This window comes from Hemicordylus capensis, chromosome 6 (assembly GCF_027244095.1).
Source record: "Hemicordylus capensis ecotype Gifberg chromosome 6, rHemCap1.1.pri, whole genome shotgun sequence".
Lineage (NCBI taxonomy): Eukaryota > Metazoa > Chordata > Lepidosauria > Squamata > Cordylidae > Hemicordylus > Hemicordylus capensis.
The window spans coordinates 45,268,788-45,291,922 of NC_069662.1; the positions used below are offsets into that span (position 1 = coordinate 45,268,788).

The following is a 23,135-nucleotide window of genomic DNA, read 5'->3' on the forward strand; positions in this document are numbered from 1 at the left end:
AGAGTGGAGCCCCAGTAGAAATAGTCGACGACAGCAAGCCTTTTACCAGGGAAAACTAGGGTTTCTTCTGGGGAAACAAGGGAAGCATGAGTACGCTGGTAAGTTGTTCTTGAAGTTGGAGGCATGGGTGGGTAGTCCTGTCCACCAGAACCACACACACGCATGCATGCACAAACTTAGAACCAGATTCTTTCCCCCTGGATTTCAAATTAGAGTACAAAGGAACCTCAGTATTTGTGGGGGTTCCATTCTCCACAATTACCATGGAAAAGGAAACTGTGAATACTGAGTTATTAGGTTGATGGGATTGTGAGGGTTAGGTTCCCAGGGGCCTGAAAATCATGGGGGAAATGGCAAAAAAACCTTTTAAACTGGCAAAATGAAGTGCCCTACGGTACTCCATGGGCCTCCTGCTGCCCAGCAATGCCTCCCCCCCAAAGTCCAAATTGCTGCCTTTTCCTGTGATTTTTCACAGACATTTTCTCTCCCAAATAAGCCACAAAATGGCTCCTCTTCATAAAATGGCAGTCGGAAATGACCTTTGAGGTCATTTCTGGCCATCTCTAAATTGTGAATATGAGATATTAACCCCATTTTGGCTGGTTATTTTTCACATATGCTGAGGTCGGGTGTCAATCACACGACTGCAGATATGCGAAACGGCGGGTGTTGGATCTGCATGCAGTGAGGTCCACCTGTAATAAAAATTGAAATTAAGGCAAGCGATGTAATGTCAGAATATTCTACATGAAAAAAACCACCCCTCCCAGCATTTATTTCAGTTCTTGTTTTCTGTACCTGGAAGGATTCCAAGAGCGAGTTGAAGTAGATGAAGACAATTTGTGATATTTCATCTTCACCAGGGTTGACAAAGAACAGCATGTAGGTAATGCCCAGCAAAGGAAGCAACACAAGGGTGGCCTTCACAGCTTTTCTGAAGGAAGGGCACAGGTGTTACCATCCAGCCCAACCTGACAGTTTCCAACAACCACCCAGTGCTTTGAGCTTTCTCCTCCCAAACAGCTGGTCACCTCTATGATCTCTGCTCCATACCCCAAGGTGTTACCTTAAGAACATAAGAACACCCCTGCTGGATCAGGCCCAAGGCCCATCTAGTCCAGCATCCTGTTTCGCACAGTGGCCCACCAGATGCTGCTGGAAGCCACAGGCAGGTGCCAAGGGTATGCCCCCTCTCCCGCTGCCACTCCCCGGCAACTGGTACTCAGAGGCATTCTGCCTTTGAGGCTGGAGGTGGCCTTTATCCCTCCAGCTAGTAGCCGATGATAGACCTCTCTTCCAGATAGACCTTAAGTAGAATGAAGTGAGAATAAGGTGATAGAGTCCAACATATGACAGAATGGACTATGTCACTTCAAACTGCATGTAGGGGATTACTGTCACATACTTTTCTATGAAAAACCTTCCTGCAGGCTGAAAACTACCACTGCAGGGAAGGGGATGACTGTAACCTCTCCCCTTGATGTGCTAGTTTCCACTTGCAAAGAATTTTCTACACGGGGTAACATTCAAACATTGGATCCCCTACCTGTATTCTGAAGTGGTACGGTAGTTTCTACTACTCCACTCTATGGTGTGTATGACTCTCAGGATTGATACTATGGGAAGTTGGGCACAGATCTGAGGTCCATGCAAGGACCAACCTGGGATTCAGCTCAACCCCTTTGCGGTGGAGCTGCTATGTCAGTTGCATTTACAGAGATAGGAAAACATAGAGTCACATGGTGACTATATTTTTGTAATTGTTTAATGAAGAATTTTAATAAACTAAAAGGAGCAGCACAACTGTATACAATATAGTCACTATCCACACCCACCCAAAGGGGAGTGGGAAGAGAGAGGTAAACAAAGTAAACAAAATATACTTATAATAAGAAAATGTTTTCATCTCTGTATGCAACTCTATATTTTCCTGCTTCTATTTGCAACTAATGTTTGTGCCCTCCTTGTAACCCACCCATCCATCACCACCACGTCTCAAGCTGATACCTGTACTGTATTGTTTCTGAGGTAGTCGAGGCCCGCAGCTTTGTCATCAGGATTCTGACAATGTTGAACAAAAATATGAAGTTGATCTGGAGCAGAAACACACAAATCGGAGTCACCAATGGCATGCCTGGACCAAGGGCCTGCTTCACTGCAAATGTGTATTGTGACTTAACAGCATGAGCTGAGTGGGGTTTCTAGCATTGTCCCTTATAGGTAGTCTAGCACAGGGTGAGACGCAGCTCTCCTCCTGCCCTCCTTGTGTTTCAAGGGGCACTTTCTCCCTGGCCCTTACAATAGCCCTCTACGGTATTGCAGGGTGGTGGAGACCACATTTTTTGCAGTGCTACAAGGGTGGAAGAAGGACTCTGACCTTACAGCTCTGCTGGAGAATAGCTCTGTTGCAGGCTTGCTCTGCTGCAGCCCAGAGCAGGCAGAGGGGGAGGCAATTTTTGCAACGCTCCTCTTCCTCCAGACGCCCTTGTCACTTGCATAAATATGCCTCTGAGGGCTGAGTGATCCTTAGGGACATATTTATACCAGCAGAATGGGTTTCTGCGGGGAAAGTAAACAGTTTCCTCTTCCCTTCTGCCTGTATTGTACTGCAGAGCAATACTGATGCACTTCTGAGAAGACGGAGCCCTTCTTCCGCCCAGATAGCACTACGGAAGGCATGGGCCATTATATCTACATTTATATATCTGCCTTATCCCACTTGAATCTGCTTGCCCCATAAGATCTTTCAGAGAGGCTGGCTCTCTTGTGCATCTCTCCACCTTCTGAAGCTTGACTGACAGCAATGTGTGTGAGCAAGCCGTCTCTGTGATAACCCCCTCTCTTTGGAACATCTTGCCACCTGGTCTTTGGATAGAACCTTCCCTGGGTAGCACCTTCCCTGGCAATTTAAAAAAAGAATCCAAAGACACTTCTATTTCAGCGAGCCTTCGCCAATACCCTTTGAGTGCTGGTTTTCATTGGTTTCTCTCTTTCTGCTGCCTTATGCTGTTTGTATTATGTTTTTTATAATTGATGCTGTTGCTCCATTTTTATTTTTTGTTGTATTCCTTTAATTTTGTTGGCTGTCTTGAATCTGCAGAAAACAGCAGAGTATAAATTTTAAAAAATAAATTATAAATAATGCATAACTTAAGAAATGCGAATCAGTTACCAACATCTGAGAGGATTAGATTTGTATGACACACTCAGACATATGCATTTGTTTTTCTAAATGCTAAAGGCATGTTTCCAAGGTGTTGGGATTATTATTATTATTATTTTTGCAATAAAGGTTTTCAGGATGTTTTCACAGGGAATGCCAGCCCAAGCCTGAGAGCTATCCAAATGGATCCTATGGAAGCAGCTTTGTTTCTGAGGTGGCCTAGATTTTTCTGCCACTAGGGGGAGCTACCTTCTCACATATTGTAAAACAAGTGAACATTTCATCTCATATAGAACATTTATTTCAAATTTAATCTTGTTTGCTTAGGGCTAACCTAGAGTGCTCCATGGCAGAAATATGGGGAGTTTAAATGACATTGACATTCAAGAAGTGGGACAAAATATAATTTCTCAGTTCACTTCTATTCTCCCCTGAAATCTTCCAGTTTTTATGAAAGTCAAGGCCAATTGTGTACAGTAAAACTGTTTACCGAACAAGGACAAGGAGTATTTCACAATGCTGAAATTATGTGTAAGAGAGCAATCTGTGAAGGACAACCAGCTGTTTCAATATCCTTGCTAACTGGGCAAAGAGGCACCTTTTAAAAGTGGTGATTATGTAGCAGGGCGAGATCAATTGGCCCTATGCACCCCCAGCACAGCATCCCTCCAGTGGCTGTTGCTGGTGTCTATCTTGCATTTCTTTTTTGATTGTGAGCCCTTTGGGGACAGGGAACCATCTTTATTTAATTACTTATAACTATGTATAAGTAAAGGATCCAGCAGCCAAGAAATACGCTGCAGACTAGAACTTGGTAGGGTTGCAATGAAGGCCTTGGAAAGGATATTTTGATGCCGTGATATGTCTATACCTACAAAGATTAGAATTGTTTGGACAATGGTTTTCCCCGTGACACTCTATGGATGTTAAAGCTGGACTTTGAAGAAGCAAGATAGAAAAAATATTGACGCTTTTGAACTTTAGTGCTGGAGAAGACTTTAAGGATACCATGGACAGCCAGGAAAACAAACAAATGGATCATAGAACAAATCAATCCAGAATTTTCACTTGAGGCACAAATGACTAGGCTCAAACTATCATTCTTTGGACACATTATGCGAAAATCCAGCTCCCTTGAGAAGTCCACAATGCTGAGAAAAGTTGAAGGAAAGAGAAGAAGAGGACGCCCAGCAGCAAGGTGGATGGACTCAATTACGACAGCAATTACGACAGTGGTGAATGCACCACTGAGAGATCTTAAAGGCCAAGGTGAAGACAGATAATCCTGGGGAGAATCTAGCTATGTGGTCGTTACAAATTAAGTACCGGCTTGATGGCACTTAATCAATCAATCAGTGTAAACCGCTATGGGGGCTTTTTGTTGAAAAGCAGTATATACATATTCATCATTGTTGCTGCTTCGGCTTCACCAACAATATTCCCCCCGCCACTATTCCCTCTAAGGCACGTGCATGTGCACACATTTTTTGATGTCTGCTCAGTTAATTTTAGATCTCGCTAGGTTTAATCAGGAAGGTGCCACTCTGAATGCCTGTGTGCACACACTGCCTTGATACTGCCGCCCAGAACAAAACTCATTCCTCACACAAATGAAAAAGATTAGAGAGAACACTGCCCCCACAATAATTCCTAATTAACCAGGAGACACCAATGGTTAAAACACAAATTAAGAAGAAGATTCAGATTTTGAAATTCAGTAGTATCATCTAGCTACAATACAATTGTCTACATTTTCACCCTTCCTCCATATATATATATATATATGGCTTTAATTTATTATTTTTATTTATTGCTAAATTTTTATACCACCTTTCATTAAAATCATCTAAAGGTGATTTAATGCCTTGGCGTTCCAAGCTTAAATGCTAAAATGTTCCAAGCCTCTCATGGCTCTGGAAGGCTACAGAAAAAGTAGATTGCTGTATTGTGTGTGTGTGTGTGTTTCAGTGGGAGCAGTGCTACAGAACCAGAACCCATCCAGCTCTGTATCTGTTGGACTGTCCACTGTATGTAAAGATTAGAAATGAATTACTGCCTCCTATTTCGAGACAAGACTTGTGACTGGCCTGCCAACTAGAAGACTGAATCCTTCTCACTACGGAGTGGAGTGTGTTAAAGCTAATGTGATTGATTGTTCTGTTGATAAATTGGATCCATAACATTTCATTTTCTATGTGGTGCTTTGTCTAAACCTCTTGTTATAGCCGATGGCTATGTGAAAACAGATGTAATGTTTTTAGAATCTTGAAGATGGATTGACAGCACTATCACTGGCCTCTAAACACATACTTTTTTCTGTTCTAAGGCGATCCCAGAGCAGCGGGGAGAATGCTTCTGTAGGTTTTCAGTCTGGTTCAGACTGATCAAAAGGCAAACTGGTTGTGATGGATACATATTGGATAATGCCCTTAACATCACCATCACATTAATTACCACCCAATCCCTGGGGCAATTTTGAAACCAGTTTTAAAAATGCTATTGAATTTTATTTTATCCATCAGGTGAAAGATGAATCTGTACATGCCTTTTACATTTTTGGTTTTATATTGGACACTCACACCTTGGTTTGGTTTTATATTGGACATTCACACATAAGATGAGAGGAAAGAGTGAGAATTGACTGACTGACTGCATTTACATAGGAAGCATTTCATTTGCTGTTGTGTGCATTTGCAATACCATTTGTGACGCCTGGTTCACACTGCAGGTAAGGAACCTGTTGTGACCACCCATAAGATGCTTCTTATGTCTTCACCCTCAGTTTTTATTTTTACATTTATATCCCACTCTTCTACCAAGGAGCCAGAGTGGTGTACATGGTTATGCTTATCTTCACAAGAACAGCCCTGCTGGATCAGGCCCAAGGCCCATCTAGTCCAGCATCCTGTTTCACACAGTGGCCCACCAGATGCCTCTGGGAAGCACACTCAGGCAAGAGATGAAGGCATGCCCTCTCTCCTGCTATTGCAACAAGCCCATGAGGTTGGTTAGGCTGAGAGATAAGTGGCTGGCCCAGAGTCACCCAGTGGGTTTCATGACTGAATGTGGATTTGAATGTGGGTCTCCCCAGTCCTAGTCCAACCACTACACCACATTGGGTCTCTTAAGCTTGTTAACTTAAAGCTAAACCTCCATTTTGGGAAGGAGATTGATATCCAAAGCCTCTGGAAACAAATGACATCTAAACAGGACATGGTACTTTTTCACTTCTACAGTACTGCCAGGAGACCACACAGAATTAATATCAGGCACATTCAGTTTGCTCTTTGGTATAATGAATCCTACATATGGAACCTTATAATGCACCTTACTTTACTATAATGAACACCCAACATACTGGCTTTTTCCAATATAACAAGGGAAATGAAAGGTGAGGATCCAGGGCTCTGTCCTTTGTCTGTGGCATAGACGTTTTGGAAGAATGGGATCAAGTCTGCTTCAGAGTGAATGTTCACTCAAGGATGGGCTGCCTTGATTTCAGCACATCAAGACTTTCTGCCTTCTTCACCCTCTGACCTCTCTCAGTTCAGAAATATGAACCCCAAGCAGAATTTACGAGTGGGATTCAGAAGGGTAATAAACAAGACTTCATAGAGCAGTGTTTCTCAATGTTTTTGGAGTTATTATCTGTGCAGTTTCCCAGACCAGCCGTTAGTAAGGGGGTTGCCCCCCTCACCCCCAACCCCACCCCCAGGCACCCCCCAAAAACAATTTCGGGCAGCTCTCCGGAGTTCATTTCCAGGCAGTCCTCGCTGCTGGATAATGTTCATTTCAAGGAAGCGAAATGAACGTTATGCAGCAGCAAGGGCTGCCTCGAAATGAGCTCCGGGGAGCTCCTGGTGGCCCAAAATGTGTTTTTGGGGTGGGTGGGTGTGTGATTTTTTATTAGTGATGCCTCACGGATTGGTACCCAATGCCTCGCTGACCGGCACCAGTCTGCGGACCGGTGGTTGAGAAACACTGGCATAGAGGGCAGAAACAGCATCATTATCTTGGCCCACTGTGCATCACAGTTTCTAACAATGCAACCATCTCCCGTATTCTCCCCAGGTCTCTACATTGGCCAAGGCTGCAGGATAGAAAAACCTGGATAATAAGGTAGTGGCTATTATCCTCATCAAAGGACATTATTAACAGGCTTGCTGGGAACAAGGGATGTGTGTGAATTGCACTGTGTTCAATTGATATGGAGAGAAGGAATGGGAGAGAATGTGTGTGTGTGTGCATTAAAGAGAGAGAGGTGTGCCAGGGGAACAAAATCAGAGTGAGAATGAGAGAGAGGGGGAAAGAGGAGGAATAGGTCGAAGAAAGAAAGAAAAGGAAGCCCAAACCAAGTATGACAAGCATCCTTTTTCCCTTTTTAACGTAAATGCAGCTGGGCCCCCTCCAAGTTTGCTAGAAGCAGCAGTATGAGGAAGGAATGGCTTAACCCTTTCCCAGCAGGCCATTTGCCTGCAACTGCCCTCCCCAAAATGCTTTTTCTCCCTGCAGGGAAAAATAAAGTAAAATAAAATACATGGACCCCAGTGTCAGGGGAGAACAACTGTTCCTATCCAGCCCCAGCACAGCATCCCTCCAGTTGCTGTTGCTGGTGTTGGCTTCTTTTTAGATTGTGAGCCCTTTGGAGACAGGGAGCCATCTCTAGTTGTTTTCTATGCAATCCATTTTGAGAACTTTTGTTGAAAAGCGGTCTCAAAATATTCATAGTAATAGTCATAGGCAGATCACCGCATAGGCAACAGAGGCAATTGCCTACGGCAGCAGATCTTGGGGGAGTGGCAAATCTTGGGATGGGAGAAAGCTGAATCTTTTTAAAAAAACTTTTAAAACCAGAAGAGCTGAAAGACTGGTGGAGGAATAACAGGGGCAGACCAGGACAGACACGGCACAAACTCCTTGCTCCCAAACAGCACCTCTGGGGCCACAAGCAGGGCTGGAGCTATAATTGGGAGGACATGTTCTAAGACTGCGAGCCACACAGCATTTGGGAGCGCCTTGCCTCCCTCCCGCCCCCCTCCTCAAGCCCCCCTCCTGCTGCCCACCTCCCGCTGACTGCTCACCAGGCTCCTGGGCCAATGGGAAGCAAGAGAGCCTCGAACGGAGCCTCCCCCCCACCGCATTAGCTTGAAGCCAGCTGGGAAGGAACAACATACCTGCGCCCTGTGTCTGCATCAGGGTGCATGCACATTGTGCATTCCCAGCCTGCTCCGGGCTGGTGGGAACCAAGAAGGCCCCATTCGGGGCTTTGTTTCCCACTGGCCCAGGAGTTTGGTGAGTGGGTGGCGGGCAGGAGTGGCGGCATGGCCGTGAGAACAATGAGTGGTGCTCCTGTGGGTGAGTAGCAGGGCGGAAAGTGCTGCCAGGGGCAACTGCACTGCGCTGGGTGGGGGCGGGGGCTGTGTTTCTTGTACATGGGCCTCTCTGCCTTTGGTCACAAAGGAGGAGCCCTAGGAACCCATGGAGGGTGTCATACCCAGCATCGTTTTCCCCACGGGTGGGAAATCAGTGTGTGTGCTCGCACACACATGTGAGTGGGGGGGGGGAGTTAGACAAATGGCCCACAAGGAAATGACTTAGTAGGACTTCTCCCTCTGCACTGTTGCACTAATCTAATCTGCATAAAAGCTACATTAAAGTAACAAGTTGTTCTAGTAACAAGTTGTACCTACTTTCCTTTCTGTATCCCAACTGGACTAAATTTGGTCGAAATCATTTAGGTGGTCACAAGTTAACCCTCTTGCGCCTCAAACGTTCATGAGTCTGCCACCTTGAATTGGGGTGGATGACATCATCACAAATGATGCCGTTGAGGTGTCCCTACGTATCCCTACAACAGTACCCAATTTGGTTCATATTGGTGTAGGCACTGTGAAGTTGATGTTGTGGGGGCGGGGACACACACACACACACACACACACACACACACAATTCCAGGAGCTTTTTCACACCCGGCTTTTAGCTAGCATCTCCAGTTTTGGCCAAATTTATCCCAAAGTCCCCGCAAGTTATCAGGGAGCACTTCACACACAATTTGGGTTTTTCATCGTACATTAGAGTGTATCTGATTTATATCCGGGGAGTGGGGTGGAAATCAACTTTTTGCATTGGTTTTTGGGGGCAACTTCGAAGTCGCAGTAAAGCCTCACAGAAAACCCACAGTAAAGCCTGCTGTCTGGCAAAACTCCAGGTGACCTCCAGGAAGCCTATCGGAAAGTAACCTAAAAAAAAAACATTGATAGGCAACGCTTCACACAGTCTCCCGTAACTCACCTGCTTTGTCCCAAAGGAGGAAAGCTGTTCACACTTAGCTATCATTTTGCAAAAGGATGAAACTTGAAATGTTTACTTCCAAGATGAATCGATGCAGAGAAGTGCAGAGTTCTACCCTGCTCTGTACTTTCAGAGATGTGTAGGAGAGGAAGTTTCCAGGGATGCAGCTTTTCTCCCCCACCCCACCACCTGCACCTGCCTCAACTCCCCCTCCTACACAAGCCCTCAAAGGTACAGGAACCTTGTCATCCTCTGCCTCTGGTCCCCCTAGATATAAACACAGTCAAAGGAGGTTGGGAATGTTCAGGAGGAGGCTTCCGCTCTTACCAACAGCACCAGTATCATGGGACCTTGATAGATGTAGTCAGTGTATATTCCTGGACGCTTTCCAAACCAGCACCTGCAAATCAAAATGCAAGAACATGGTGAGGGTTTGTCTTTCTCCATGGCTGAAGCTGAAGGCCCAACTGCAGATGAACCTAGTCCCAACATGAGCCCTAACGGGCTTGCTATTGCTGAAGGAAATAATGTGCTGTGAGTGCAATCCACATCGGGACCATGGCAGCAGGGGTGGGGTGGTTGAGCCTATTCCCTGCTGTAGTCTCAGTGTGGACTGGGCACCCCTTGTGCATGCTTTTTAAAGTAATTGTTTTTTTCAAAAAATTTTATTGTAGTTTTCTTTTGTTTAAATGTGCTTTTAATTGTATGTTTTTATTTAATGGTTTTACTTTGTGAGCCTTCCAGAGAACAATTGTAACAAAGCTGTTATTATTCACACACAAAAGGTCTCACTGGCTACACTATTTTTCTTGTGTAAATAGTGTACAGCTATACACAATATGTATTGCACATATCGTGTGCGCAATAGTTATTGTCTTTTTATTGTGAGCCGTCCCAAGCAGCAGTGTGCTGGAGAGGCACGGTAGCGATATTTTAAATATTTGGATCAGGACCACAGTGGGGCACAGAGTTAAAGCAAGGCCCCTTACTCGCCCCAAGATTGCAGTTGCTGTGAAAGGCATGGCAAGGTGTCTGTCTTTCCCAGGCCAGAGAGCCTTTTAATCCAGCGAGGAGCACTTTTTCAGCAGCCTGTAACCCAAAACAAGAGCATGGTCTGGTTTCAGCCATAACCACAGGCAGGACTTAGCATGAAAGTGAAAAGCCACTGCTGACAATTAAGGCAAGTGGTGGCTGCCCGAAATCGATCCTGTTTGCCTCCATGATTAATGACTATGGAACGGACTTGTCAGGGGGCTGCTAAGCCCTCCATTATCAAGTCCCTGGGAGAGCAGGATCAAGGACCCAGGGGAAACAACACAGACCCCTCTCATTAAATTCCAGCTTTGATGAGCTGAATGGTACCCTCCGCCTCCGGCCCACCTCAGTACTCCATCAGCCATGCCCAGCACTGTGTATATTCTACATCCTTTTTTTAAATGTAGTGCACCACATAATCTTGAATTCTGCTATGGGGATACACTACTTAAATTTACACAGATATTTTCATGCTTATTCTGCTAGCTGCAAAGGGGAGCAAGGGACCTGGAACTTTCCCAGACAACAGGCTTTACAACAGGTTTACTGCGAGGCTTTTGTGCGAGTTCAAAGCTGCCCTCAAAAAACCCAATGCAAAAAGTTGATTTTTTTTTTAAAAAACCCAGATGTAAATCGAGCTACATTCTAACGTGCAGTGAAAAATTGTGTGTGAAGTGCTCCCTGATAGTTTGCAAGGACTTTGGGGTAAATCTGGCCAAAACGTGAACGCACCCCCTCCATTCTCGAGGAGATGCAGGCTAAAAGACGGGTGTGGAAAACATCCTGAAAACGAATTAAAAACCCCACCCCTTGACCTCACTCTGCTTCTGAGAGCCAAACGAAATGAAAGATTGGACAGGTGTGATGGGATCTCCTGCCTTTCTGGATTTCTTTTAAGAGCTTCCGTGGCAGTGGAGAAAGAACTATATTGGGAGAGAAAGGGAAGGGGCTGCTATGTATTTGTTCAATTTATATCCCACCTTCCGAAGTGTAAACATTCCAGTGGTGGCTGGTACAGGTGAGGCGGTGGCAAACTTCTCCTCACCCCCTGGCTGCTGCATTCTGCTTTGTTTCACTGGCTGTGGGGGTTATTCCTTGGCGTGCGGGCTGGTTATTTGCCGGGTCCCCAACCGGGCCAATAGCCAGCCCATGCAGCTGGGGCTAACCCTGCGGCCAACAAGATGAGGCAGAATTCAGCTGCACAGGGGCATAACTATAATAGGGCAAAGAGAGACAGTTGTCTGGGGGCCCAATGCCTTGCCCCCCCAGAGGCAAGTCACATGACTGACTCCCCCAGCTGCACACCCACCTGGGCTTCCTTCAGTTGTATTCATCCTCCAAAATTGATGTGAGTGTTAAGACTTGGAGCTACCAGAACAGCATGGCTTTCTCTTGGAGCTACAGAACAGCTGATAACCAACTAACAGCAAACAAAAACTGGCATAGGGACTATAGAGTGGTGAAACTACTAGACTATTTTGGACTGGCCTGGTTTCCAAGCTGTGCCTGTTAGGTTGCCCGTGAAGAGAAGGCAATAATCTCAGAATCCTTTAAAATGATATTTATCTATCTGCATTAAAGACACACACACTTCAAACAGGATAAGTTTCAAGTGTTCAATCAGCAATTTCAGTTTAAATGCCTTGTTTTATTTGGAAGCCATAACGCCCTCCCTCTCTTTCGCCCTCAAGTGTAAGAGAAAGATAAAGGGGCTAGCAAGAGGCTTTGCTTAAAGTCCCAGAAAAAGAGTGAAGGCAGGGGGTAGGGATGTGCATGGAACTGTTTGGTGCTCCATTCTAGAAGTGTTGAACCGGTTCTGGCAACTGGCATTTGACCTGGTTTGGAAGGGCGGGGTCGCTTTAAGGGGCAGGGAAGGCGTTGCCAGCACTCGCTCCTCCACTCCCCTCAGCCTGCGCTCTTCCAAAAATCAGATGCAGCATGCCTGCTTGCAGCCAGGTTCAGCATCGCCACACACTCACCCCCTGGCTGCTGCATTAAGTTATGGCCCCTCTCCTGCTAGGGCCATCCAATCTCAGCTAAACCTGCCTCCTAGGGCTGCTGGGAGGATTTTTTTTAAAAAAAAGAAGTTGCCATGTATGTGGCTCCAAGCTCCTTAGAGGAAGAGCAGGATACACATGTGACAGACAGGATCTCAGCAAGTGCAGCTTCTATCCCCACTTCCTGTAAGATATGCAGGGCCTGCCAAAATGCCTCCTTCTATGCAACTGTGAAAGGTACAGGATTTTTACTGCCCTCCTTTGCATCTTGTCAGCCTGTTTGAATTCAGCTGGGGCAAAAATGCCATGCTTGTGTGGGACAATCATGGCAATGTGGAATAGACACAGCTTGGGCATGCTGCTGCGACTATGATGACTATATACCACTTTTCAATACAAAAGTTCTCAAAGCGAACTAACATAGGCGCATGGCTAGGGGAGAGTGGTCTCATGCTCAGCCCTCTACTTGGTGGCCCCTTATGTGCCAGCCACATCCCCTGCGTATGACAACACATGCAGGGGGTGTGGCCACCAGCACCCAGAAAGGCCCGCACATGGCCTCCAGCAGCTCATTTCCCAGCCAGCTTCATTGTCGGTTGGGTATTTCCTTCATTCTCTCCCTTGCTCAGAGCCAGCTGGGAAATGAGGCTCTTGGAGCTTGGAGCGGGAGGAGCAAGCCAGGAGGCTCCCAGGAGCTGTGCAGCTGGGTTCTTTGAGCCCATTTTCATTTATTTATTGTTCAATTTTTATACTGCCTTTCATAAGGCACCCCAACACACCTTATGTTTTATTGTAGTTTAACAAGAGTTAAAATACAATAAAACTCCATTAAAATCACATTTAAAACCTCAGTCAAACAGTAAAAACCAGAACACACCAAAAAACAAACCACCATTAAAAAAGACAGACAGGAGCAGGAGAGATGAGAGACCTGGCAGCCCCATTCACCCAGTTATAGAAAAAATGAGAAAGTAGTCCCCAAAGAGCTCACAATCTAAAAAGGAATGCAAGGTAGAAACCAGCAACAGTCACTGGAGGGACGCTGTGCTGGAGCCGGATAGGGCCAGTTGATCTCCCCCTGCTAAAGAGAAAAGGAATCACTGCTTTGAAAGGTGCCTCTTTGCCCAGTTAGCAGGGGTGATGCTGCTCATAAGTGAGTTGAAATGGGCGAAGATAGTATTTACTCAGTGTACAGAATGCTTCATAATTGTAGCTCCTTTGTGCTCACAACCACCTTCTGAGGCAGGCTGGACCAAGAGATAGCACCTATACATTTGTTAGAAGAGGAAATGTTAGCAGGCACAACTTCTTGTCCCTGCAGCACTCTGTGATGACAAGTAAAGTTGGTAAAGTTGCGCTGTTGAGTCAGTGTCAACTCCTGGTGACCACAGAGCCCTGTGGTTGTCTTTGGTAGAATACAGGAGGGGTTTACCATTGCCTCCTCCCGCACAGTGTGAGATGATGCCTTTCAGCACCTTCCTATATTGCCGATATAGATGTTCCCCATACCAGCGGGGATTCGAACCAGCAACCTCTTGCTCCCTAGGCAAGTGAGTTCCCCACTGCGCCATTAGGTGGCTGTCATGACAAGTACCTTCCCACTTTTATACAACTTCATATACAAGCCCTGTCCTGTCCTGTCCAACACCAGTTTATGTTACTAGCGCCCGAGGAAGAATTTGCCCCTGTGTTCTCCTGGCTCATATTACTCATGAGAAACGACCTTCTGGTGACAAAACAAAAAGCGTAATTTGCAGGCAATTCTGAACTCTGATCAACCACACTTTTCTGCATGTGGGTTGCTATTTGTCTAGTCCGCCAGCAAGGTTGCATGGGGGATGGGCTGGCCGCAGGGGGCAAGAAGAGGCCTTTAAGAAAGACTGCTTCCCCTTTTCTACCTAGCCTGCCAACATTACCCCACTCTGCTTCTGCCTGCATTTACTAAGCAAACAAGGTTTCCTGGATGCCAGCAGAAGAGCCTTCCTTCCACCCTCAGTTCCTTCCAAAGCACCCACTCCAAGGCTGTGGAAGCCTGCCCTGGAAGTCATTACCATAGCAGCAGAAGAAGGGGGGTGGGACAGTGGGACTGACTTACTTCTCGTTGTCATAGTAGAGCTTCCCAATGGCCCAAGCAATGATGATGGGGAAAGGGATGCCTGTGAATGAAAGCAAAGACAGATCTCAGTGGCTGCACTGGATAGGTGGGTGGATCACCTAGCAACTGGAGGGCCAGGGAAAGGGAGCAGGAGGGGGAAAGATGGTTGGGCTCAGCCCCCAGTAACTGGACTCATTCACACCCCACAAACAGAAATGCCACTCAGAAGCTGTTTTCTGTGCAAGAGCCGAGTCCTGGAAGCTACTAAGTGATACTAAAAATGAGTATCTTTGAACATACGCAGAGTGCATATAAGTCTGGATTTCTGTGTCAGAACCCGTTTCCTATACCAGAGCAGAAGACAGTGGCTTACATACCACACAAGCTCCTGCCCTTCTAAGCGAGATGCCCAAATGCTGCCATGTTCTACCCCAAAGCAGCCCACTGCTGCTTGCAAACACGGTGCAGCACCTCCATGTCTCTCATGGCCAGTGCCATCACTCTGGCAAGAAGACTCCCAGGATTCTCAACGGGAGCATCATCACTGAAGCAAAGATGCTGGGCTTAGGAGATACAGCAGTGCTGTGTGTGTTTGCAAGCAGCAGGGGAGTGTTTGGGGGCAGAGCTGCAGAGTTGGGGCTGCAGCATTTGGGCATCTCGCTTAGAAGGGTGGATATACATAGTTGCTGGATTTGCTTTCAGCTATGCCTCACTATGACTTAGCCTCAGAATCGGCTTTCAATGCTGAGTCTTAGCAATGGAAAATACATGCATGATTTTTTTTTTAAATGCCTCTGAGTATCTGCAAGGGTTTGTGTTTAAAAAAGAAAGAGCCAGGGCTTAGAACTTCTTTTGATGCCAGAACCAAGTCCTGGAATGTGTGAAGTAACAATAATAAAGACAAAGCACCCTCTGATCATGTGCAGAGTTCCTTTCCCTCACCACCCAGTAGCTGCAGATATATACAGGTTGGGAACAAACAGGGGTGCAACGGGAGCTCGCCTGGACATCTCTCTGTACTAGCACACTGCCCAGTGCTCTGCAAGATGTGCTGCTCTGAAGCTTATCATAGATCTTCCCCCTATTAGCCAACAAGATGAGACTGGGGAGCTTTTCCTAGGGAAAGGCTCGACTGCCTACTCAGCACTGAGGCTCCACTTCGCCCATCCCTTTCCTTGGCACTCACACCAGCCGATGCAGATGAACATCCATTTCCGCAGCTTGTCAGTAGAATAGGTGAGGACGATGGCTGTGTGCAGATAACAGCCCTCACCAAACATCCAGAAGAAATTGGTGACGTGGAAGTAGTTGTAGGCGGCAGTGACAAGGCGACACCAGGGCTGCCGGGTGGGGGAAGCAGGAACAGTGAATCAGAACATGTGCCAGGAAGTCTCTGGCCAGACATCCAAATCATCCCCACAACCAGGCCTGCCTCTGTTTTATACAGACAAGACTGCTTGACCACTTCTGCACTTTCCAACTTTTGAAAACCCAGAGCAGCAGGACTGAGGCTCCTCTGTCTCATTCATTCATTCATTTGATTTCTATACCACCCTTCCAAAAATGGCTCAGGGTGGTTTACACAGAGAAGTAATAAATAAATAAGAGGGATCCCTGTCCCCAAAGGGGTCACAATCTAAAAAGAAACATAAGATAGACACCAGCAACAGTCACTGAGGTACTGTGCTGGGGGTGGATGGGGCCAGTTACTCTCCCCCTGCTAAATAAAGACTCTTGACTCTGAGGACTCCACCTCCTACCCCAATTAGATCCAATGATGCATTTTTCAAGGTAGCTCAGCTCCTCTGTAAGTGAATTAAGACATGCATAACCCCTTAAGTGCTAACATTCTGTGTGAGACCTCAGCTCTTTCACAGGTTAAGGAGAACTTTGCTAAACTTGAACTGCTAGATAGCTCAGAACAAGAGACCGGAAAGCAGCCCCACCCCTTCCCCAGCTTTTTTGTATGTAACCTAAGCAGGAGATGCCTAGATTAGAATTCCCAGAACAGAATAGTGAAGACATTGACTTCTAAAAAAATCTTTAAGCTTTAAAGCTTGGCAGTACTATGCAGCATTGATAGTATAAATTCTCACCACTTTTTGCTATGCAAAGGTTTGACAGGGTTATAAGATTTCTTATTGCCTGGTTCTGCTTGTCCTTAGAAGGATAATTACGGTATATTTTTTCATGTGCTAAAACAGCATAATTACTATAAGACTCTTGTAGCTTTGGGGAAAGAGGGCACCCCGTTACAATGCGTGTTGAACTCCTAGAACACTGTCAGGGCTGGCTAGGCAAGGTGGGGGAACTGGGGTGGCTGGCGAGGAAGATCTAGGAACAGTGGGCTAGGAGGCCAGCAGACACAATTAATAATCAGGAATATGGTGCTACCTAAGAAAGAACTGTCATATTTAAAAAAAAATATGTAGGGGATGCTGGCTGGGAAGGATTGACAGGCTCACAAGTAGGGGCAGGAGTGGGGTGAGAGGTAAGGGGTCAAAGGCAGGCAGAATCAGTAGCACCAGTGAAAAGAAAAGCTCATATAATGTCAAACATTTGCATAGGGAAAAGGGCATAGACATACAGGGAAAAACCTTAAGATGTTAGCAGTAAGCATGCTCCTAGAAATATGAGTGGGAGAACTGCAGATACAAAATTATTAGAGGCCTGCAGCCCAAGATTTGGCTGGTTATTTCAGGTCATTATGTGAGCCTCAGACTTCCTCACCTCTGCATCTCCTCGTTATGTAGATCTCTCCTCTGTACCCACCCTCTCTTCTGTTTTCCTTCCTCTAATTACTCAACAACTTCCACATCCAACCCCCTCCCTATTTCTTCCCCTAAGAGAAAAAGGTCTGTTTTTTTCCTTCTTTCTTAGGCCCCTGTTTGTTTAATCCTCCTCCCACAGGCAAGCCTATCTGCCCTGTTCCTTTACAAGATCTGAGCAGCTCAAACAGGAGCAGCCAGAAATCCGATTGCCTGCTCCACCCTTCTCTGACATGTTGGCAGCTCAGCCAATCACTGTCAGAGACTTAGGGCCAAACCAAAGTCAAGGTCAATGAGGTCACTGGCTCCCATGTGTTAATTTCTCCTCTAAATGGAAATAGCAGCTATGTGGGTGAGTGGGAAATCAGGATCAGGTAAGATTTTTTAAGACCCTTTATCCTGTGGCAGAGTCCTGATGAAAATGGTCCCCACCAGAGGCTGCTGTTGCTTTGTGAGGGAAGTTGCCACACCCCAGTAGGGGTAGGGAACAGCAGAGCAGAGCAGAGGTAATGTAGCAGCCACAAGCAAACTTACTAGTCATTTTTTTAAAAAGAAGTGTCACCCAGAGCAGTCTCTGCTTTGCTTTGCTACATGGTGAGGCCACATCTGCCAGGTTCATTGGGCCACCCTCAGGTGAACCTACCACATTGCTTTCATGCACTTCCGGATTCATGGTCAGCTGCATCACAAACCAAGTGGCATTCCGTAAAATGAAGGCAGTGATCAAGTTCCAGTGGATAATATTTCGCAGGCACCGGATGCTCCTGGAGGAGGAAAGAGACTGTTTATGTATCACACTTATAACCTGCTCTTCCTCCAAGGACCTCAGGGTGGTGTACAAGGTTATGACCCTCCCATGTTATCCTCACAGCAACTCTGCGAGGTAGGGTAGGCTGAGAGAGAACGACTGGCCAGAGGTCATCCAATGAGCTTCAAAGCCCAGTGGGGATCATTCTGTACCTTTATTCATGAACCCCAGGCCCATGAACCCCACCACCATTGAGATCATCAGGAGAGGTCTGTCTATAGTTGCCACCGGCTTGTCTGGTGGCTACTCGAGGATGAGCCTTCTCTGATACTGCCCTGAATTTTTGGAAGGTGCTCCCTGCTGAAATAAGAGCCTCCCCATCTCTGAGAATTTTTAAAAAAATCTTTAAAGACACATCTATTCACCCAGGCTTTTAATTAAATGCCATTTTAATAGTTTTAACATTGTTTTAAAATATTGTTTTAAAATTTTAAGTTGTTGTAATGCTTTAACTTTTGCTGCTGTCATTTATTTTAACTAATGTTTTATTTTTTTCTGTTTTCATTTATTTTTGTTTTGTTGTAAACTGTCCAGAGACGTAAGTTTTGGGTGGTATTAAAATATGCTAAATAAATAAAATATTCTCACTAGTCACAAGAAGAGCAAGTCCCAAAATATCTTAAAGTCCAATCCCCCAGCTTCAAGGAAAGATCCTTCCCACATCACAAGTGACACTGTGTGGGAGTGTGTCTGTTTGTTTAAGATTTATATCCCACCTTTTGGGATATAAACAAACAGAAGTTTCAAACTGCAGCTCTCCTGCAAATGTTGGCCTACAACTCCCATCATCCCTGGCTACTGGCCACTGTGACTGGGGATGATGGGAGTTGTAGGCCAATGACAGCTGGAGGGCTGCAGCTTGATATCCCTGATCTAAAAGATCCCCAAGCTGGTTTGTAAATATAATAGATGACGGAATACTATACAAAGTTATGATGGTGGGGTTGCTAAGAGAGATGCTTGCAGGGGCATGTTATTAAAACCACCATCCAGCTTTCCAGTGTTTCTGTTGTATTGACTGCTCTTCTTGGGGAGAGCCCAGGGGAACGAGTCCTCCCTGCAGGCAGTTGTGCTGCCAGGTTTAGATGATCTTGTGTGTGAACCTCTCTTTAGCCTCACTCACCTCAGGCGCATGAAGAGGACAAAAGCAGCTAGCAAGGCCCCCAGGGAGATGCAGTGGCCAAGATAGTTGATGACAACCGCAACTTGATAGTGTAGCTTGCTTTTCTTCTGTGGGAAGAAAGACACAAAAGGACCTGTGTAGCCCAGGAGTGAGTGGACAGATAATTTCACTGCATTGGAAAACTCAGACCACACCTTTGGTATATCAACGGACTGAGGATCTTCCCACCTTGGTCCTATTTGAATTAACAATGTATTGTTGCATGCTGAAAGAAGATGACTCACACCCAAATCTGAAAAGACTATATTCCGTATTTTATGGACTATAAGACTCACTTTTTTCCTCGAAAAATATCCGCCAAAATTCAGGTGCGTCTTATATGTTCTAACAGTTTAATATGTTAAAACTCTGAAAAACTGGATTAAAATTAAGGTGCGTCTTATAGTCCGTAGCGTCCTATAGTCCGTAAAATACGGTAGATATATTCGTGAAATTATTTTTTTAAGTGACACTAATTGATGTCCATTCCTCCCTTTCTTTTTCTTTTCCTCCCCACTCCTTTGTCTAAATGATGACTGTTGTAGCAGTGAAAATTTTAATACAATTATAACTAACTAACCAGGGGATGTGGAGATAGGATGTGCAGGGCTGTCCATTTTTTATTTTTTAAAATGCTGGCCCTCTAAGTGGGATCAAGGAAGGTGAGTGCGGATGGAACCTTGAACCAGAGTAGAATCTCAGAGACATGGCAGAACCTGGTGGATCATAAGCAAACCCTGGCAGAACCTAGCCTTGTCTGGCTTTTCAGATCCCTGTGCCTGATCTATCTGTCTGTCTGTATGTAAGTAAGTAAGTACACTTCAATATTGCCCCATACAAAAAAGACCTAGGCGGTTCACAATATAAATTCATTAAAACATTAACATAATTAAAACAATTTAAAATACGATAAAACTCTAAAACCAAAGCTTTAAAACTATAAACTAAAAGGCCTGACTAAACAGGTATGTTTTTAAGTCCTTCTTAAAAACATCCAGAAAAGGGGAAACTTTAATTTAGTTAAGAAGCACATTCCAGAGTCCCGGGACAACTCTAGACAAGGCCCGGTCTTGAGTCGCCACCAACTGAGCTGGTGGCAACTGCAACCAGACCTCCCCAGATGATCTTATCAGGCAGTGTGGGACTGATGAAGAAGGCGGCACTCTCTTAAATACCTTGGACCCAAGCCGTTTAGGGCTTTATAGATAATAACCAGCACTTTGTATTAGCCTGGAAACTTATTGGCAGCCAATGTACTTCTTTTAAAATGGGTGTAATATGATCTCTTCGGGCAGCCCTAGAGATAAATCTGGCTGGTGCATTTATACCAACTGCAGTTTCCAAACAATGTACAAAGGCCGCCCAACGTAGAGAGCACTGCAGTAGTCAGACCTAGATATTACCAGCATATGCACCACTGTTTTAAGGTCATTTATCTCCAGAAATGGATGTAGCTGGTGAATCAGCTGAAGCTGATAGAAAGCACTCCTGGCCACTGCCTCAACCTGAGAAATCAGGTCCAGAAGTACTCCCAGACTATGTACTTGCTCTTTCCAGGGGAGTACAACCCCATCCAGAAAAGGCAGATCTAAACCACTTCCTAAGTCTCGAACTCCCTCTTGACTTCCGTCTTGCTTGGATTCAGCCTCAGTTTGTTCTCCCTCATCCAGCCCATTACCACCGCCAGGCAGGCACTTGGGAAATTTAGGCCATTTTCTGATGAAGTTGACATGGAGAAATAGATCTGGGCATCATCAGCATACTGATAACACTTTGTACCAAATCCCCCGATGGTAGAACCTGGTTTTACTGGTCAGACCAGTAAAACCTAGCTGGCAAATAAAGGGAATTTTTCTAGGGAAAATAAAGTTCACTTTGGTCTTCAAAGATCCAAAGCCAGGAGAGTTAACTTTCAGGGAACAGAGCAACCCAAAAAACAACCCATCTTTTCCTATGATCTCATAAGAGTAAGAGCTTTCTCACAAGATCACTGGGTGCCTAGTGGCTGGGTGAGGAGCAGTGAGGGAAACCTGCCCACGATGGCTCCCAACTTATGATGAATTGGTTGTGATGAATGTTCTGCCATGTGCAGGGTTCAGGTTTATCCACATAACTGCAAATACTTGAAAAAACATATTTGTGCTTGTTCTTTCCATATTTTCAGCCATGACCAATGCTCCAGAGACAAAAACCCTACAATGTTCATGGCCTACTTTGTTCCTCCAGTCACCTGCTACTACTATGAGGAAGCATTTTCCAATATACAACTTACTTACTTACTAATTTAAATAAATAATACAGGAGAACCTCTCTATCTGCAGATTCACCACCCGCAGATTTGCGTATCTGTGGTTGGGTAATATTTTCTTTATTTCTCTATTTAACATATTTTTATACTGCCCAAAACCTATGTCTCTGGGCAGTTTACAAGATAAAAACAACATTAAAGCATTAGTTAAAAACAAAAACAAGAAATTTAAAACACAACAATTTAAAATTATTAAAACAATATTCTAAAACAACATTAAAACAATAAAAACAGTATCAGTTAAACCCAAATAGACACCCAAACGTGGCATACATGGTGGGGGGCCATTTAAACTTGCATATCCATGGGTTGGGGGTGGCTGGAAATAACTTCAGATGTCATTTTTGGCCACCACTTTGAAAAGAAGAGCCATTTTGTGGCTTGCTTTTTTTTTTAACAACCCACAATTTTTCACAGAATTTCAGGTACTTTGTGGCTTGAGAGGGGTATCAGTTGACTGGCCATGACTAACCAAGGCACATGGAGCATGGCAGGACACTTTATTTGGTCTCTTTTTGCAGTTTTTCTGCCACTTTTTAGTACTATTTTTGAAATCTGGGAACCTAACCACCATGATCCCATTAATTTCAGTGCTTCACTATCTACAGTTTCATTACCTGCAGTAATCTGCAGAAATGGAATCTCTGTGGATAATGAGGTTTACCTGTCTTCATTTACAGCTTTTCAACAACAAAAGTTCTCAATGTGGTTTACATAGCAAAAGGTAGGAGAAAATGGTTTCCTGTCCCCAAGGCTCACAATCTAAAAAAAGACCATACCAGCCACTGGAAGGAACAATATGCTGGGATAAATAGGGAGAGTTGCTGCTAAATGGAAAAGAGCCACCAGCTTTGCTGAAACCTTAAAATAACGGCTTCTCCTCTTTCAGCATTTCTGGTAAACTCGCTTTCCCTCATCCTTATATAACCCATCAGGTCAGCAGCATCAGCCTGAATGGGGGTACCACCTGAGGCAATGCTGCCCACACACCTTGACGCTGGGCACATGCCCTGAGGTCAGCATCAGGGGTGCCAGCCCTGCCTTCCTTGTGGGGGCTCTCCGGCTGCTTCACTTTCTGGGGAGCTGAGCACTGAAGCTGGAGATTGATGGGAAGCTGACCTCCAGTTTAACAGTCTAGCTGCCCAGGAAATTAGGCAGCTGGAGAGTCCCACCCAAAGGAGGTGTTGGATAAAAAGGAGCTGGGTACTTGCTCTCTTTCCTCATCCCGTGCCTTCCCCCTACATCAGGCCTGTTCAACTTTGCCCCCCCTCCCAGCTGTTTTTGGACTACAACTCCCATAATCCCCAACCACAGTGGCCAATAGCCAGGGATTATGAGCGCTGTAGACCAACATCTGCAGGAGGGCCAGTTGAGCAGCCCTGCCCTACATGAATCCATCTATCTAGATGGATGCCTGTAGATGGAAGGCATGTAGGGGCGAGGGCAAGAAGAGAGCAAAAGAGAAAGCACCTGGCTCTGTGCTCACCATCCCCTTCCTTCCACCTCCT

The 23,135-nt window shown here is 45.4% G+C and overlaps 1 protein-coding gene across 4 annotated transcripts in view; it reads right to left on the minus strand.

Moving 5' to 3' along the window:
• CRHR1 (corticotropin releasing hormone receptor 1) overlaps window positions 1-23,135 on the minus strand; it is a 111,681-nt gene that overhangs the window by 2,280 nt on the left and 86,266 nt on the right. For all 4 annotated transcript variants that reach the window (XM_053262183.1, XM_053262182.1, XM_053262184.1 and 1 more), the window contains 7 exons: window positions 19,281-19,387; window positions 17,993-18,113; window positions 15,768-15,921; window positions 14,582-14,642; window positions 9,782-9,854; window positions 2,008-2,093; window positions 799-934 (listed from right to left, as the gene is read on the minus strand). In XM_053262183.1, coding sequence (XP_053118158.1) covers window positions 799-934; window positions 2,008-2,093; window positions 9,782-9,854; window positions 14,582-14,642; window positions 15,768-15,921; window positions 17,993-18,113; window positions 19,281-19,387 — 738 coding nt within the window. The remainder of the gene's footprint in view (window positions 1-798; window positions 935-2,007; window positions 2,094-9,781; window positions 9,855-14,581; window positions 14,643-15,767; window positions 15,922-17,992; window positions 18,114-19,280; window positions 19,388-23,135) is intronic.